The sequence below is a fragment of the Camelus dromedarius genome, chromosome X (genome assembly GCF_036321535.1).
Source record: "Camelus dromedarius isolate mCamDro1 chromosome X, mCamDro1.pat, whole genome shotgun sequence".
In the NCBI taxonomy this organism is placed as follows: domain Eukaryota; kingdom Metazoa; phylum Chordata; class Mammalia; order Artiodactyla; family Camelidae; genus Camelus; species Camelus dromedarius.
The window spans coordinates 64,604,256-64,623,186 of NC_087472.1; the positions used below are offsets into that span (position 1 = coordinate 64,604,256).

Here is an 18,931-nt window from a genome sequence, read left to right on the forward strand (position 1 = left end):
TCCTCCTTTAGTCTATCTTCCACATTGGTGTTATAAGAGTAGTCTTTCTAAATAACTAATTTGACCAAGGCATTTGGCTACTTAAAATACTTTTAATAGCTCCCTCCTGCCCAAAAGATCAAGTTCAAGACTTCTTATCTCAGTCAACAATGTCCTTTAAAATATAACCCCAAACTACCTTCCCAGACTCGCATACCACTATCCAACACATTTATTCTCATTAGGGTGATTTCTTTACCAACTCCTCTGATATGGCTCAATATTCATGTTCTTTGTGTCCTTGCTCATGCTTCTGATCTTCTCTTCCAGAAATTCTGCCTCTCTTTATCCATCTTTTCAAAGCCCAGTCATACCTTCATCTCCTCCAAGAACACTTCCCTGATCTAGCTCCTCTTAGTATCTCTCATTCCCTGCATCCTCTTCCACTTGTCCAGTACTCTCTGTACCACTCTTTGAAATTCACCAGAAACTGCTTTTTCCATTTGCTTATCTTTTTATTTGGGGAATTTCATATCCCCTCTAGGTTGCAGGTTTCTAGTTAGCAAGAAGTGAATGTATGTACTATAGTACTATAATTTCCTTGTATTCTTCAGAACAATCATAAGACACCTAAGCCTACAATAATTTAAAAAATAATACTTGTCACATTCTTGGAATAAATAATGATATTAATTCATGGGATTCATCATCTGCCTCTTCCCAGGCCACATCCTATGCTTCAAAGATGACAAACCACTTATCATCATGTTAATACACATTGTCAAAACTATACTCAGGGTACCTTCCCCCACTTTTCATATTCTCACAGAGGGAAGATAATTTCCACTCCATATCCCAAGAGGGGAAATAATGGAAGGAGCATTTATAGCCTGCTTCTGTATTTACTCTCACTAAATTGTGCATTTTGTGTGAGAAAAGGAACCAAATATGCTCAACTCAGCCCTTTCTGATTCTTCTCTCTCTTGGATCAGTCTGACCACAGAAAGCAGTGCCAATGATTTACTACTACATTGTGGAAAAGATTCTGCCCCTGTGAAGGAGGAGAACTATTGTCCCTCTATGTCAGGGACATGGGTTGAAAATCTATCCATTACAAGGGGAGTGTTAGCAAGCCCATTTAGTTGCAGAGCTAAATTCAGTTTGCCTTCTTGGTAAGTTCATATTTAATCTTAAGCATCTCGTCTTTTTCTCAGTTGGTTCAGGAATATGGAAGGAAGGGGAAGGATATTATTTATTTGCCCTCAGATTTCAACATTATTTATCTCTTTACCTCCAGTGCCTCTCTGAGTGTTCAACAAATAATTGATAGGTAGGTATATAGGTAGGTAGGTAGGTAGGTAGATAGATAGATAGATAGATAGATAGATAGATAGATAGATAGATTGATACCTGAAGATTTTGGATGAATAAACACATAAACAAGCAGATGGACATGGGCATTAGCCAAATCCCTGCACTAGCAAGATCTTTGTCCTCATTCCCTTTTTGTCTTGGGCAGTTTATTTCTCTGATTTGAAAGGAGCTAACAATTTCACTTTGTAAGATTTGTGAATCATCTGTTCCAATGTGAATCACTTATATCTCCATTAAGGGGAAATAGCTAAAATCTGTGTGATAATGAGATAGTACTTTTGAGTTCCATTAAAGTCACTATTAAAGGTGCAACATATCCTCAAATCAAAGAAATATTGCACTCCACTGCACTAAGTTCTTCCTCTTATTTGAGATTTTCTCTTTCTTCAAAAAAGAAAGATACACAAATCTCTAGAACAAAGAAAGGCTTGGATGCACAATTTCCCTCCAGAATCCATTGGAGGATCAAAAAGCTCTTATTTGTATATAATAAAAACCCAGCATGCTGCTCTCTAAGGCTCTCTCCAATTCTTCAATCTGTAAATTGAAACTTTGTTTTAAAAATAGACTACAAGGCAAGCTGTTCTTCATCTATCTATATTAGAATTTATTGAGAAAGCAGATCTCAGATCCAGAATGGTAAGGAAATAAGATAATATTGAGAAAATAAACTGAGAATTTTTAAGCAGAGGGGCCCTAATCAGCCAGTGCATCAGGTATATTGAGGGTAATGAATGTCCAAATTGCCTTCTTTAATATGTTAAAATGTGCTGGTGTCACCACAGCAGCTTTAGAGTCAACTTCCTGCTTTCTGGCACCTGATTAAATGTGGACCACATTATCTGTTCTGTGTATAAAATGTATAATACTGTAGTAGGAGATATTTCTTTTAATTTTTCCCCATTCCACCCTCCTACCTTCCTATCCTTTCAGGAATTATGCTCCCTTAGGTAGTGATGGGTCTATCAGATACCTCCATGCAATCGTGCAACCAGTAAGGACTTGTTTGGAAGAGAGGTAGGTTCTTTTCTACAGACCATGCATTTTATTGCTCTCCAAGAAAGTTTCATCTTGTAGGTTAACACGGCCTGGCTCCTGGGGTCCGTGAGTTGCCACATTCTCCTCCAGATACCAAGACTGGTTCTCATCAAAAATCAAGAATAGCAAGACAAATTCTCGGTCCATGTCACGCCGTCCTCCATAGGGCTCCAGGATGCCCTTTCGGCAGATGGTCAAGGGTCCCACCAGGCCACTATACATGTCCTGAGGATAGGAGGGAAGGGGAGAGGCTGAAATAGTTGGAATTGTTCCTGGGTGGTAGTGCTATGCAGGGAGCCAGGCTGATAAGCACACTGTGTTTCCAGCACTTCATCATAATGTCTTGCATTTATAAGCATCTAAGCTGTATTTTCTAAATTCATCCTCACAGTCATCTTGGAACACAGGTAAAATGTGTTATCTCACCTATGCTTTAGCTCAGCTGGATTATTCATTGATCTCCAAACCTACCAATCACTTTCACAACCCAGTACCTTTTTCTCAGGCTGTTTCTTCTTCCTATAATGCCCACCCCTCCACCATATCCTTTATCTTATGTCATACTGCTGTTCAGCTTTCAAAGCACAAGGTACATGTACCTACCATTATGATGCCTTCTCCATTTCTCTCTGATTCATCTCCTTCTCCAAGAAGAAGTAATCACTGTCTCATGGATCCCCCACAGCACTTTCTATTATATGGTTTTAAGGAGCTGCTAATACTGTGCTATATTTAGAATATATTATATATATATTTATACTCATATTTTAGATTTTTACTGCTAACATTATGTTTATATTCATCTGCCTCCCACAACCAGATCACACTCTTTGAAAAATGGGAACTGTATCTTACATTCATATCATCCAAAGCGCCAGGTAAAATGTCAAAAATGTAGTAGGCTCTCAATAAGTGATTGCTGATAGATGGCTGTGGATGAGTGGCTACATAGGTATGCTCATTTTCCAAATAAGTGAAAAGAGGCAGAATGACTTGTCTGAAGTCACTCCAAAGGCAAGACAGAACCAAATCTTGGCTAGAATTTCAGTCTCTTAACAACCAATTCTAGGTTTCTTAAAAGAGAACACATTGCCTTATATGATCCAAGAAGAAACAAGGAAGAAAATCCTCAGAACAAATATGAGTACATATTCCTTTCATCTCTCCTATATATTAAAATAAACTCAGCATTTGAGGAATTTCCCCAAAACCCTAGGCTTCAGGTTTGGGTTTCTTACTACATCTGTTTAATAGCTTCTTTTTTGCCAACCAGTCTGCCCATTTCTGAGACTCACTTCCAGAAAGCCAATATTGTCTTTACCTTGATGGGATCCACTGAAGAATAATAGATCCAGGAAACACAAGCAGAATCATTGGGCCCAGGGCCAGATCTCTCTGGGATGTTCCACTGGTAAGTGAGAACCTCACCTAGAAACGGTAGCAGGAGTCTAGTTGGACCAGGTTAGAAATTTCTCCCAATTCCTGGGTCTCCCTAAAAGTCTATGCTGAGTGAGTCCCAGGACCTATAAGATATTTCTCCATCATTTCCATACCAGTTTTCATTTTTTGTGACTTTATTTTTCTCCCACCTGGGACACTCTCACCCTCTCTTCTGCATCCCTATCCTAAAAGATCCAGGTCCAATCCTCTGGTAAGGCAGCTCTGCTACTGTTCTCTCTGCTTACAATGTCCTTCCTTCTTTGACTTTGTTTTGGTCTCCTTTTCCTGCTGCTGCTTCCTATATGCAGCTGTTTCTTCAAGGCTCTGTCTCTAGTCTTCTCCTCTTTTTCCATACTTTCTCCATGGAAACTTTCAGTCACTTTCTGATCTGTATGTATTGATGACTCAAATACTTAGCCAGACATTCCTTATCATTAAGTACCAATCCAAAGTTTTCATTTAGATACTGGGCATCTTTTAATTCATTTAAATTAATTAAATATTTTTGACAGGATTAACAGATACAAACTACCATACAAAAAACAGATAAGCAACAAGGATATACTGTATAACACAAGGAAGTATAGCCATTATATTGTAATATCCTATAATGGAGTATAATCTGCAAAAATATTAAATCACTATGCTGTACACTTGAAACTGACATAATATTATAAATCAAAGATCTGAGCATCTTTTGAAGATTATCTTAACACCAAAAAATAAAGTTGCTATGAACTCACATTCCTCCTTTGAAGAAAGAATGCTGTTACTAAGTCTGTGCTCCCAGTGTCTAGTAATTATGTCAAAACCCTTCGAGTTACTCAGATTCAAAACTTGAGTCTCCTTTGTCTCCCCATGGTCATACACTGAACCTCCAACCAAATGGCAAGTCTTATTGATTGTACCTCTACAATATATTTTATAACCATATACTCTTCCTTCCAATTCTCAATATTTCTGCCTTAGTTTAGACTCAGTTTTAAGATTGGACTACTATGAAACCTCTTAATATGCTTATCTCCCTCCAAGTCTTGCCCTCTTCAATGCATCTTCCAACTGATGCCATATTAATTTTATAACAGCTTTATTGAGACATAATGTGCAAACTAATTGACACATGTAAAGTGCATAACTCAATAGTTTTTAGTATACTCACAGAATTTGTAACCATCATTATGACCAATTTTAGGAAAATCATTACCACCAAAAGAAATCCCTGCACTTCTTAGCCATCATTTGCTAATCCACTCTCATACCCAAGCCCTGGGCAACAACTAATCTACTTTATGTCTCTATAGTTTTGCTATTCTAAGCATTTTATACAAATCCGATTATGCAAGAGAGATGTCAGCAAGATGGTAGACTAAGGAGGTCTCAATACTCATTTCCCTCCACAATAATGACCAAAACAAAGAATAAAGAACTATATACCCACTAAATGACTCTGAGATAGCTCCAGAATACAAAGAAGAATGTGAAGCAACCTAGTGGGACAAAAACAAAAAATAACTGAAGATGGCCAAATAAAAAAGTGTAGAGGAAATATCTTAACTATATCACTCCTGTCTGTCATAGCTAGGCATCAAGAAGGAATCCCCACTGGGGAAATGGATAACAGGAGGACACCAGCATCCCCCACCACCAGGCAGTCTTTCTTGACACTGACTCATCAACTTAACTGCCTGAAGTCCATGACCCTATGCCACCTCTACAAGAAGGAATCACCATCATGCTGCCCCAATCCAAAAAGAAGCCATAGCTTCTCTGCACCACCAAGGAGGAGCTGCCATCAAATCACATGCAAGAAGAAGCCTCCATTTCCCTGCTCTCCCCAGAGGAGCCACTGTTCTGGCCCCTACCCAAACAGTCATGGCAAATCTGCCCTTCCCCCAAGGAGTCACAGGTACTCTGCCTCTAGCTCTACGAGGAGACACTGCTGATATATCACACCAGAGAAGGAGCTGCCACTGCTCCACTCCCTTAGAAGGAGCCACCACCACTGCATCCTACTGAGAAGGAGCCACTGCCCCTTATCCTACCCCCATAAGAAACTGCTGCCCTGACAAGAAGCCATCAATGCTGCATTTGCCAGGAGAAGCTACTGATTCTTTGTCCTTCCCCAGAAGGAGCCACCACTGTTCCCTACTACCCCAAAAAGGATCTGCTTCAACTTCTCAGCCAAAGAGACACTTTGCTTCCCCAAAAGGATCAATCAACACTCCCACCCTCAAGAATGAGCCATCAACCCTCCAAGACTCAACCCCTCCAAGAAGGAGGCTCTGATGTGTCCCTCCCACACAAGGAGACACCACCTCTGTGTTTTTCCAGAGAATGAGTTACTGCTACAATGACACCCCTGCACGACGAACTGCTGCCATTTAGCCTCCCAAAGGAAGCTGGCTCTGTTCTGACTCCACTACTTAGAAAGAGTTACTACCGGTCCACATCCACTACAATAGCTACCACTTGACCCTTCTCTCTCAACAGGAGATGCTCTTCCCCTGAGACATCAGCACCACTGCAGCAGTGAGTGATCCCACACCACAAAATTCTGGAGCCAAAGCTGTTTCTGGGCATCCCAGACACAGCTGCACATGCACCCACATTGTGGTCTTGGTGCCAAGAGGAGTGCTTTCATTTATCTCTGCCCCATGGGGGAAAATAAAAAGGAGGATTCAACTAGTCTTCACCATTGAGACCTCAAATAATCCTTGTCACTACTGTGGACACCTGCAGACTTGGCCACTGAGGATCACTGCAGTATTCACTGACACCAATCTCAGTTAATGGAGCTGTATGTAAACCATACAACTGTGCCCTTCGCAGAGACAGAGCCAATGCTGATCGCCCACAGAGCCAAAGTTGCCACACTCCACCCAGCTAACACCATTGCACCCAACTGTAGGTGAAGGGCTTTCCCCATGGCAGCCAGTCCATAAATTCTGCAAGAAGAGGTGACTGATTTCTCAAAAGTGTAGATATGATTGGTTCCTATGTATCATTCAAATATCAGGCTAAATATCACTTTCTGAGGAGCCTGTTCTGACCATAGTAACCAAGCTTTAACCCTTTTATCCAGAATACATAAATAACTCTCTAAATCTAACAATGTGAAAACAAACAACCCAATTTAAAATGAGAAAAATTTGCTCTCGAGAAGATGGCAGAGTAGAAGGGCGTTCACAGCTCACCATCTCCCACAAATACACCAAGACCCACATCCACAGACCCACTCAGCCAACCAGAGCACCTGCAGAACTCCGACAGAACATCTCCCTCTTCAAAAGATAAAGGCACCAAAAATCTGGTAGGAGAAAAGGAAAAAAGAAAGAACAAAAGGCAAAGCAGAGCGGGATGGGTCCCGCGGGGAGGGAACGGCAAAGGAGGACTTGCGCTCGTTCGCTGAGGCCAGAGGGACGGAGGGGGAGCCTCCAAGGCTTGGATCTATACGGAACAGCCCTTGACTGACAGAACTAAGATAAAAGGGCACAGAGGGTCCCCCCGACACCCAGCCTGAGATGCGGGCCAGCAGTGGTGGGCAGGGCCAGGCTGCACAAGCCAGGTGGAGGACGGGGGTGGCTGCACGGAGGCACCCCCGGGGTAACGCAAGGGGCTGCGTGCGTGGCTGTGGATGCACAGGGCAGAACAATCTGGACCCTCCATAAAACAGCAAGGTTGATGTGCTCTCGGGGGAAGGGTGCATACACCCATCTCTGAAAACCCGCGGAAACTTTTCGGGGGAAGAGAGGCGGGGCTCAGGCACAGCCGCCATATCCTCCGGCGCTTAGCACCCAGGTAGGGGCGGGGGCGAATATGCAACCGCACTGAAGGGCTTAGCAGCCTCAAAGTCCAGACTGAGACTGGCCTGCAGCCCAGGGAAGATAGGATCCTTCCATCCTGGTCCCTCAGACAACTTGCTACTCAAAGACAAACAAGGAGCTAAGCTTTGGCCTGAGCAGGGACAAGGCTGTGCCTGGGTCTTCCCCGAGCCCACCTGTGGAGCGCTGACCAGGGCGGAGCGCGCATCCACACAGAGCAGCGGACCTACCAGCGCTGGGAGAGGGAGAGTGGCCCCCCGAATTTTGGTCAGGAACACAGCCCCTGACCGAGGTGCTGGGAGGGGGCAAGACCCGCCCTCATACCTGGCCAGGCTGCAACATCTGACTGTGGCATCCAGAGGGGCAGTGACCTGCCCGCCCACAGTAGAGGAGAGCTGCACCTGAACCAGTGTTAGGAGGAGGCGCGATCTGCTTGCCAACAGGTGCTGGGAGCAGCACAGAAGAGGGCGCCAACGGAGGGCCTCTGAAAACAGCAAGCTGAGCTTCCAAAAGAGGACGAAGACAAAAAGACTTCACATTAAAAGCACACAGACTCCAGGAGAACACCGACACCCTCCCCTTCTTTTTTAATCTGTTTTAACCTGTTCTATTTTCTATTACCCTCTTAATTTTTACTTCTTAATTCATTTCTATTTCTCTTGGGTTTTGATGTCCTGTTATTGATTAGACAAAGGTTCCAAATACATCTATTCATCTTCCCCCAACTTTTTTTTTAAAGGTTTTAAAAGGATGTCTCAACCCGATTGATACTCTGCTTCAACTCGCTTTTCTATTATTCATTATACACTGTTTTCAAACCCTCTTTCTCCCTTCTTTTAAACTTCTTTCTCTCTCTCTCTTATTTTTTTTTCTTTTTTTCCTAAGTTCTATTCCTACATAGGCATTAGATAGATAAAATCCTTAAGGACCAAAATAAACAACTGATACTCCATAAACCATAGTGACAAAGAGGTATGAGCAAGATGAAGAAGCAGAGAAACCTTTCCCAATTAAAAGAACAAGAGAAATCCCCTGAAAGAAAGATCAATGAAGTAGACATCGATAGCCTACTAGATTAAGATTTCAAAAAAAGAGTGATCAAATTGCTGAAGGAATTAAAAGAGATAGTGTTTAGAGATATAAAATATGTCAAAAATGAAATTGAACCTATAAAGAAGAGCCAAGTAGAATAGGTAAACTCATTGACAGAGATGAGGAATGATCTAATAGCTGTGCAAAGCCGACTAGATAATGCAGAGGAACAAATTAGTGATCTAGAAGACAGGGCAACAGAAAGCACCCATTCAGAAAAACTACAAGATAAGCAAATAAAAAATAATGAAAATAGCATAAGGGACCTATGGGATAATATAAAGCGTCTGAATCTTCGCATAATAGGGGTCCCAGAAGGAGAAGAAAGATCAAAGGGGATTCAAAAGGTTTTTGAAGAAATCATGACTGAAAACTTCCCAAACTTAAAGAAGGAATCAGACATCCAAGTACAGGAAGCTCACAGGGTCCCAAACAGGAAGAACCCAAATAGACCCACACGAAGACATATCATAATCAAGCTGGCCAGAGTCAAGGATAAAGAAATGATTCTAAAGGCAGCAAGAGAAAAGAAAAGAGTAAGTTACAAGGGAACCCCCATAAGTCGCTCAGCTGATTTCTCAACACAAACACTACAGGCCAGAAGGGAGTGGCAAGATATATTCAAAGCCCTAAATGAAAAAAAGATGCAGCCTAAGATCCTTTATCCAGCAAGGCTATCCTTTAGGATAGAAGGATAAATAAAAAGTTTCACAGACAAAAAAAGCTGCAGGAGTTTAGCAACACTAAACCCATGCTAAAAGAAATATTGAAAGATCTATTCTAAATAGAAAAGCAGCAGGATGCTACAGAAATGAGAAACTCACACTGGAAAGGTGATAACTCATGAATTACAGATAAAGTAAACACGAAATTATAAAAGAAGACATACAAATCACTGAGAGTGGGAGAGGGAGGCAGGGAAATATAGAATATATTTTTTTCTTTTTTTAAAAATTTTTTTAAAAGTAGGATGGGATTGAGATCATGTTACTATCAGTTTAATAAAAACAGTTATAGTAATGGGCTAATAGATTTACAAAAAGGGGTAACCAAAAACGTACAAGGGAGTCACAAAAATTAAATAAAATCCATGATAATACAAAGGAAAATAACCAAACCACAAAAGGAAGAAGAAAGGAACAAAGAAGATATACCAATTCAACTGCAAAGATAAGTTCAAAATGGCAATAAACACACATCTATCATTAATTACTGTAAAAGTTAATGGACTAAATGCTCCAGTCAAAAGACATAGAGTGGCAGACTGGATAATAAAGCAAGAACATTCAATATGCTGCATACAAGAGACCCACTTTAGGGAGAAGGACACATATAGATTGAGAGCGAAAGGATGGAAAAGGATATTCCATGGAAATGGAAAAGCCAAAAAAGCAGGTGTTGCAGTACTGATTTTAGACAAAATAGACTTTAAAACAAAGGCCATAAAGAAAGATAAAGAAGGATATTTTATAATGATTAAAGGAGTGATACAAGATGAGGATATTACACTCGTTAATATATATGCACCCAATATAGGAGCACTAAGTACATACAAGAATTACTAACAGAGATAAAGGGGGATATTGATGGGAATACAAACATAGTTGGAGATTTTAACACTGCATTAACAACAATAGACAGATCTTCCAGACAGAAAATAAAAAAGGCAACAGAGAAATTAAGTACTACAATAGAAAAACTAGATTTGGTGGATATTTTCAGAGCATTACATCCCCCAAAAATAGGATATACATTCTTTTTAAGTGCACATGGAACATTTTCCAGGATCGATCATGTACTTGGGCACAAAAGAAACCTCAACAATTTTAAGAAGATAGAAATTGTCTCAAGCATCTTTACTTACCACAATGCCATGAAACTGGAAATAAAAACAGAGAAACAAAGGAGAAAAAAAGGAAAGCATGGAGATTAAACAATATGTTATTGAAAAAACAATGGATCAATGAGGAAATCAAAGCTGAAATTAAAAAATACCTTGAGACAAATGATAATGAAAGCACAACCACTAAAAACCTATGGGACACAGCAAAGGCAGTGCTAAGAGGGAAGTTTATAGCGATACAGGCTTTCCTCAAAAAAGAAGAACAACCTCAAATAAACAGTTTAACCCACCACCTGAAGGAATTAGAAAAAGAAGAACAAAAAGCCCCAAAAAGCAGCAGAAGGAAGGAAATAATAAAGATCAGAGAGGAATTAAATACAATAGAGATTAACAAGACCAAGAAACAATCAACCAAACCTAAAGCTGGCTTTTTGAAAAAGTAAATAAAATCGACAAACCTCTGGCCAAACTCACAAAGAAGAAAAAAGTGAGAGCACAAATTAGCAAAATAAGAAAGGAAAATGGAGAAATTACAACAAACAAAATAGAAATACAGAATATCATACGGGAATATTGTGAAAAACTATATGGAACCAAACTGGATAACCTAGAGGAGATGGACAAGTTTCTGGAAACATAATGTCCACCAAGACTGAATGAAGAAGAATCTGAACACTTGAACAATCCCATCACTAGAAAGGAAATAGAAATAGCAATTAAAACCTCCCTACAAATAAAAGCCCAGGACCGGACGGCTTCACCGGGGAATTCTACCAAACATACAGAGAAGAAGTCATACAAGTCCTTCTCAAACTCTTCCACAAGATTGAAAAGGAAGAAATACTCCCAAACTCATTCTATGAAGCCACCATCACCCTGATAACAAAACCAGGCAAAGACAGTACAAAAAAAGAGAATTCTAGGCCAATATCACTGATGAAAATAGACGCCAAAATCCTCACCAAAATTTTAGCAAATAAAATCCAACAACACATAAAAAAGATTATACATCATCACCAAGTGGGGTTCATCCCAGGGACACAAGGCTGGTTCAACATACGCAAATCAATCAATGTAATACATCACATCAACAAGAGAAAGGACAAAAACCACATGATCATCTCAATCGATGCAGAAAAAGCATTTGATAAAATTCAACACCCATTTATGATAAAAACTCTCGCCAAAGTGGGTATAGAGGGAACATATTTCAACATAATAAAAGCTATATATGACAAACCTACAGCCAGCATAGTACTCAACGTTGAAAAACTCAAAAGCTTCCCACTAAAATCTGGGACAAGACAAGGATGCCCACTATCACCACTCCTATTCAACATAGTCCTGGAATTCCTAGCCACAGCAGTCAGGCAAGAGAAAGAAATAAAAGGGATCCAAATTGGAAAAGAATAGGTAAAAGTGTCATTATATGCTGATGACATGTTACTATATATAGAAAACCCTAAAAGGTCCACACAAAAGCTCCGAGAGCTGATTGAAGAATTCAGCAAGGTAGCAGGTTACAAAATTAACGTTCAAAAATCAGTTGCATTTCTTTACACTAACGATAAATCAACAGAAGAAGAAAGTAAAGAAACAATCCCCTTTAAAATAGCACCCAAAATAATAAAATATCTGGGAATAAATCTAACCAAGGAGGTGAAAGTATTATACACAGAAAACTATAAACCATTGATGAAGGAAATTAAAAAGATTTTAAAAAATGGAAAGATATTCCATGCTCTCGGATTGGAAGAATCAATATTGTTAAAATGGTCACCCTGCCCAAGGCAATCTACAGATTTAGTGCTATCACTATCAGATTACCCAGGACATATTTCACAGACCTAGAACAAATCATAATAAAATTTATATGGAACCATCAAAGACCTAGAATTGCCAAAGCATTACTGAAGAGAAAGAAAGAGGCTGGAGGAATAACTCTCCAAGGCTTCAGACAATAGTATAGAGCTACAGTCATCAAGACAGCATGGTATTGGTACCAAAACAGACATACAGACCAATGGAACAGAATAGAGAGCCCAGAAATGAACCCACAGACTTTTGGTCAGCTCATCTTCGACAAAGGAGGCAAGAATATACAATGGAATAAAGACAGTCTCTTCAGCAAATGGTGTTGGGAAAACTGGACAGCAGCATGTAAAACAATGAAGCTAGAACACTCCCTTACACCATATACAAAAATCAACTCAAAATGGATTAAAGACTTAAACATAAGAGAATATACAATAAACCTCCCAGAGGAAAACATAGGCAAAACATTATCTGACATACATTTCAAAAATTTTCTCCTAGAAGAAATAAAAGCAAGAATAAACAAATGGGACCTAATGAAACTTACAAGCTTCTGCACAGCAAAGGAAACCAGAAGTAAAACAACAAGAAAACCTATGGATTGGGAGAAAATTTTTGCAAGTGAAACCGACAAAAGCTTGATCTCCAGAATATATAAGCAGCTCATACGACTCAGTAAGAAAAAAATAAACAACCCAATCCAAAAATGGGCAGAAGACCTAAACAAGCAATTCTCCAAGGAAGACATACAAATGATCAAAAAGCACATGAAAAAATGCTCAATATCACTAATTATCAGAGAAATGCAAATCAAAACTACAATGAGGTATCACCTCACACCAGTCAGAATGGCCGTCATTCAAAAATCCACAAATGACAAATGCTGGAGAGGCTGTGGAGAAAGGGGAACCCTCCTACACTGTTGGTGGGAATGCAGTTTGGTGCAGCCACTATGGAAGACAGTGTGGAGATTCCTCAAAAGACTAGGAATAGACTTACCATATGACCCAGGAATCCCACTCCTGGGCTTGTATCCAGAAGGAAATCTATTTCAGGATGACACCTGCACCGCAATGTTCATAGCAGCACTATTTACAATAGCCAAAACATGGAAACAGCCTAAATGTCCATCAACAGGTGACTGGATAAAGAAGTGGTGGTATATTTATACAATGGAATACTACTCAGCCATAAAAACCGACAACATAATGCCATTTGCAGCAACATGGATGCTCCTGGAGAATGTCATTCTAAGTGAAGTAAGCCAGAAAGAGAAAGAAAAATACCATATGAGATCGCTCATATGTGGAATCTAAAAAACAAAAACAAAAACAAACAAACAAACAAAAACAAAGTGTAAATACAGGACAGAAATAGACTCACAGACAGAGAATACAGACTTGTGGTTACCAGGGGGGTGGAGGGTGGGAAGGGATAGACTGGGATTTCAAAACTGTAGAATAGATAAACAAGATTACACTGTATAGCACAGGGAAATATACACAAAATGTTATGAGAACTCACAGAGAAAAAAATGTGACAATGAGTGTGTATATGTCCATGAATGACTGAAAAATTGTGCTGAACACTGGAATTTGACACAACATTGTAAAATGATTATAAATTAATTAAAAATTTTAAAAAAATAAAATAAAATGAGAAAAGCTTTGAAAAAATATTTCAGTAAATATAACATAAAAATGACAAATAAGCAAATGAAATGCATTTAACATTTTTAGCTGTTTGAAAAATGCACATTAAAAGCAGAATGAGATATTGTAACATATCTGTCTGGCTAAAAAGGTAGAGATGACACCAAGTGCTAACCAGGATGCCAAAAAAGTGAATTTCTTATACATTAGTGGTGGGAATGTAAACTGGGAAACAATTTGGCAGTTCCTTATAAAAGTAAATATCCCCTTACTGTATGACTCAACAACCCCTTATCTATGTGTCTGCCATAGAGAAGTGAGATCTATGTTCATATGAAAGCTATACAGATACTCATAGAAGTTTTATTCATAAGTTTATAAGAACCAAACCTGGATGGAACCGAAATATTCTTTAACAGTGAATGGTTGAACAAATGTAGTTCCCTCTAGATAGATAGATAGGTAGATAGATAGATGGATAGATAGATAGATAGATAGATAGATAGATAGATAGATAGATAGATAGATAATTTCCTGGAATAAACCAACTATGTAGAAATGGAGTACAGATTAGTGGTTGCCTGGGAAGATGGAAGGTAGAATGTAACTGCCCTGATTTCTAATTATGTGGTTACTCTAATTTATACATGTGTTAAAACTCATACAACTATATATCTTAAAAAGTTAATGTTACTGAAGTACAAAAACAAAAAAACAAAAAACAAAAAAAAACCACACAGGCATTCAGAGGTATTGATCACTGGAGAAGATATTATAGGAGAGTTGAAACCTGGTCTGAATATTAAGGAATGAAAAGGGCAAGCAGAGTCAAAGGGGAAAACATTCAACTTTCTTCACTCCCAACGAATTTTCTTCACAACCAACAAATTTTCTTGAACACATAATAGGTGCTAAGTTTTGGGGGTAGAATAGTGAATAAAACAACATGATTCCTGTCCTCTTGTAATCTAGTGGGGGAAGTAAACAATATGTAAATAAACAAAAACTTGTGGAATCACAAACATGGGTAAGTGCTATGACCTTGGGAAGAACCCGACTTTCCTCCACCTTCTCTTATCCTAACTCCACTTTCTTCCTCATATAGCCTGAATCACCATAGTTAGCACTTGAAACATTCTTTTACAAATGTTCTCAACTTTCATGTCACTTGCCTACTTTGTTCTACACACTGCATACACTGTCCAACCCCTACTCCCATTCATAATACCTTCCAGTAAATCAGTAGTACTTAAAATGTAGTCCCTGGACCAGTAACATAAGAATCTACTTAAGAACTTGTTCAAAGTGCAAATTACTGGAATCCTCTCCACACCTACAGAATAAGAAACTCTGAGAGTGGGCTCTATGGTTTAATAAGACTTTGAGGTGACTCTTACGTTTATTAAAGTTTGAGTACCACTGCCCTCCCTAGATCTATTTTATAATTTTCCTCCTCTGATCTTAGACCAGGAATTGCTGAGCACAATTGAAGAAATGCACACCCCTGTGTATCGTTGCCTCCTCAAATTTATGATTTCCAATCTCAGTTGTGTCCACAGTGTTGTCTGGTAATTCTTTTACTTGCTCTTCACAGCTCCATATCCTTTTTCCTTTGATGACAATTCCAAACTATCACCTCACTCAAGTCCCATCTGTTCCTTACCTCTCCCCTTTCAGTAGAAAATTTCCATGTCAATTCAAGAGAATAATAATATTTGCAAGCACTTGTATAAAATTTACAATCTCATAACTTATTTAATCCTCACAAACCCTTAAAAGTAGATATTTAAATTATTATTAATAATGACTATTAATCATTAATATTATTATCAATAATAGATAAAGTAACTGAGGCTTATAGATGTTAAAATTTTTTCCAAAGGACACATCATAGCTGAAATTTGAATACATGCAGTCTAGCTCCAGAATTCATGCTCCTACCACTCTATGAATGCTCTCATCCCTCATATTCTCACTCCCCATCCTATCAGCATATCTGTATTCATATCCACCAAGCCCTCCAGCTCCAAAGGAGCTGAGCAGCCTCAGAGAAGCCTATTATAACTCAAGATTAGTACTTCTATGAGAACTCTTAGTCCCATTCCCTCCCATTTCTTACCAGACTCAGACCTCCTCTCCCTCTTGGATCTTCAACCTCTCCTCCAGTGATTCCTTCTCAAATATGACATATGCTCATCTCTACTTTCTTTCTCCTGTTACCTCAAGGTACTGCCTTCCCTAACTTATCTGTCTTCCCCAAAGCTATGCTTTTTGAAAGTTTTGTCAGCATTTACTATCTCCACTCCCTCCCTTCCAATTCACTGCTCAATTCTCCACAATATGGCCTCTGCTACATTTATCACTCCGCCAGAACTACCCTAGTTATAACCTCTTTTAAAGGTTTATTTGTGTGTCCTACCCCAAATTTACATGTTAAAATCTAACCCCCCAGTACCACAAAATGTGCCTTTATTTGGAAATAAAATGTTTACAGAGTTCAGTAAGTTTAAACGAGGTCATTAGTGTGGGTCTTAATCCTATATAACTGGTGTCTCTATAAAAAGGGGAAATTTGGCCATAGAGGCATACACTGAGGAAAGATGAAGTGAAAAGACATAGGGAGATGAATGGTCATCTACACACCAAGGAGAGAGGCCTGGAACAGAGTTTTGCCAACAGTCCTTAGAAGGAACCAACCCTACTAACGTCATTATTTTGAACTTCTAGTCTCCAGAAATGAGAAAAAAAATAAATTTTTATTGTTTAAGCCACCCAACTTGTTGTATTTAATACTGCAGTCCTAGAAAACTAATACAATTTCCAACAATGCCCATACTATCAAAGCCAATAGGTACTTTAGAATCCTTATGTGTTTGTCCTGACCTTGTGCCTCATGTCTCAAAAATTAAGCCAAATTACTATGCTAACACTATCACCCCAAAATACACCAAAAATCTAACACTCTGATAGTGTTCCTAGCAACTTCCCAGGAACCTTCTCATTTAGCACCTAATTCCCTTATATTCTGGTCTAGGCCTCTTTCTCTACCTCACTTACTCCTGCCTCTCATTGAAGCTTAGCTCCTGCACTTTGCAACCCAACTTTGAAAACTGAAAAAATATAACTGAGAATGTCTGACCCCTCCCATATCCACTGAAGGCCTCAAACTTGGCCTTATCCTTTCTTTTGCTCTGAGCTATTTCTTTCTTTAATATAATCCAAGCTAGGAAGTTGATCATATGATGTTTGTGAGTCATCTACTGTAATGTCAAGCAACCAACTCCCCATCAAGGAAAAGTAGCTAAAACCTAAGAGTCAATAAGACACTATGGGTCAGGCTGCATTAGAGTAATTATTACAGCTATGCTTTGCTCACAGATCAAGGATGAGAGGTTAAAGAAAGTAATCCTCTCTGGCACATCTCACACTGGATTGCCTCAATAGGACCTTCTTCCCTACTTCTAGTTTTAGCTTCTCAAAATAACTTCTAAAGCCAGCCTGTCTAGCTGGCTACCTAGATGAATGAAGGCTGCTTGGCTGCTGGAGGGTGGGAGATAGGGATAAGCATAGAACTCAGGAAGTATTCTCATCTACTACAGTGTTTGACACCTTAGACCACTCCTTGCTTAAGATTTTATTTGACATCTACATACCACTCCCACCTGTTTGACTCACCAACTTATGTTCCCTTTTGATCTCTTTCATTAGTCTGTCTTTCTCTACACATTTTTTTTCATTCTAGAATAAAAGTAATCAATAACAATATTTCAGGCTAGTAAAGTAATACATTTACACAAAATGTGTATAAATGCTTTGAAAAAGGTCTAGAAGGAAACACTCAACATTAAGAAGAAGGTTCACCTCTGGAAAGAGATCTGAGATTGACAGTGGACCAAGGGGAGTTTTGTTTATGTGTACTGTTTGAATATTTTATAATGAGAATGCATTCATTATAAAATATTACTTCTATGATTAAAAATGCATTAAAATATATACAAATAAAACATGTTCAATGTTGAATATTTTACAACTACTTAAAGTTTATAAAATTAAAGACACATTATCTCTTATATATAATGTGATATTTAAACAGTGTTTTCTTACATTTAAGTGCATTTTCTTTTACTATGTATAAATATATGTAGGTTGGTAAGTATATGTACATGTGTACATATGCCTATTTTATTATAAATTTGGATTCATAGTTTTAAATTTAGTTTTGTATCATGACTTTTATCATTTAACTTTACATCATTGGCACTTTCCAAACTTATTAAAACATTCCAAAAACAGACTTTAATGGCTATATAAATTCTACATCTTGTGTATTTGCCATAATTATTTTGTTTTCCTCTTGTTGGACATTTAGGTTACATCTACTTTTTTTCTAATACTGCAAAAGGCTTATACCATTTTAAACCCTCCAAGGGTAGTGCACATTACACTGTGTTCCCAGTAACACTGATTATTATAATTTAAAAATCTTTTATAATTTGAAAATCAAAAGAATAAAATACAAAGATACAACATCCCCCCCAAAAAAAAGTAAGATTGATTTTACTTGAAATTCATTATCTAAAACCTCAAATGGGCCCTCTATACTGTTCAACAGTCTTATTCTGTCTTTCAAAAAAGCTTTTTCCATCCTCTGAATCAACAACTTTGTACATTCTCCTTTTTCTTCAACATTCCTATTGCAGCACACACACCTTGACACCATTTGAATCAGAAAACCGAAGCCATCAGAAGAGTACTCTCATTATTCCACCACAAAATCTGCAAGTCTTTTTTATTTGTACCAGTTCTCTCTTTTTTATTGTTCTAGTTACAACTAATAAAGCATCTCTTCCTTTATCAAATATTAATTCTCCTCACAC

At 38.6% G+C, this 18,931-nt stretch overlaps 1 protein-coding gene across 3 annotated transcripts in view; it reads right to left on the reverse strand.

Moving 5' to 3' along the window:
- HEPH (hephaestin) overlaps positions 1 to 18,931 on the reverse strand; it is a 96,114-nt gene that overhangs the window by 7,550 nt on the left and 69,633 nt on the right. For all 3 annotated transcript variants that reach the window (XM_031446532.2, XM_031446533.2, XM_010981996.3), the window contains exons 16-17: positions 3,713 to 3,819; positions 2,391 to 2,616 (exon numbers count right to left, since the gene is read on the reverse strand). In XM_031446532.2, the coding sequence (XP_031302392.1) occupies positions 2,391 to 2,616; positions 3,713 to 3,819 (333 nt within the window). The remainder of the gene's footprint in view (positions 1 to 2,390; positions 2,617 to 3,712; positions 3,820 to 18,931) is intronic.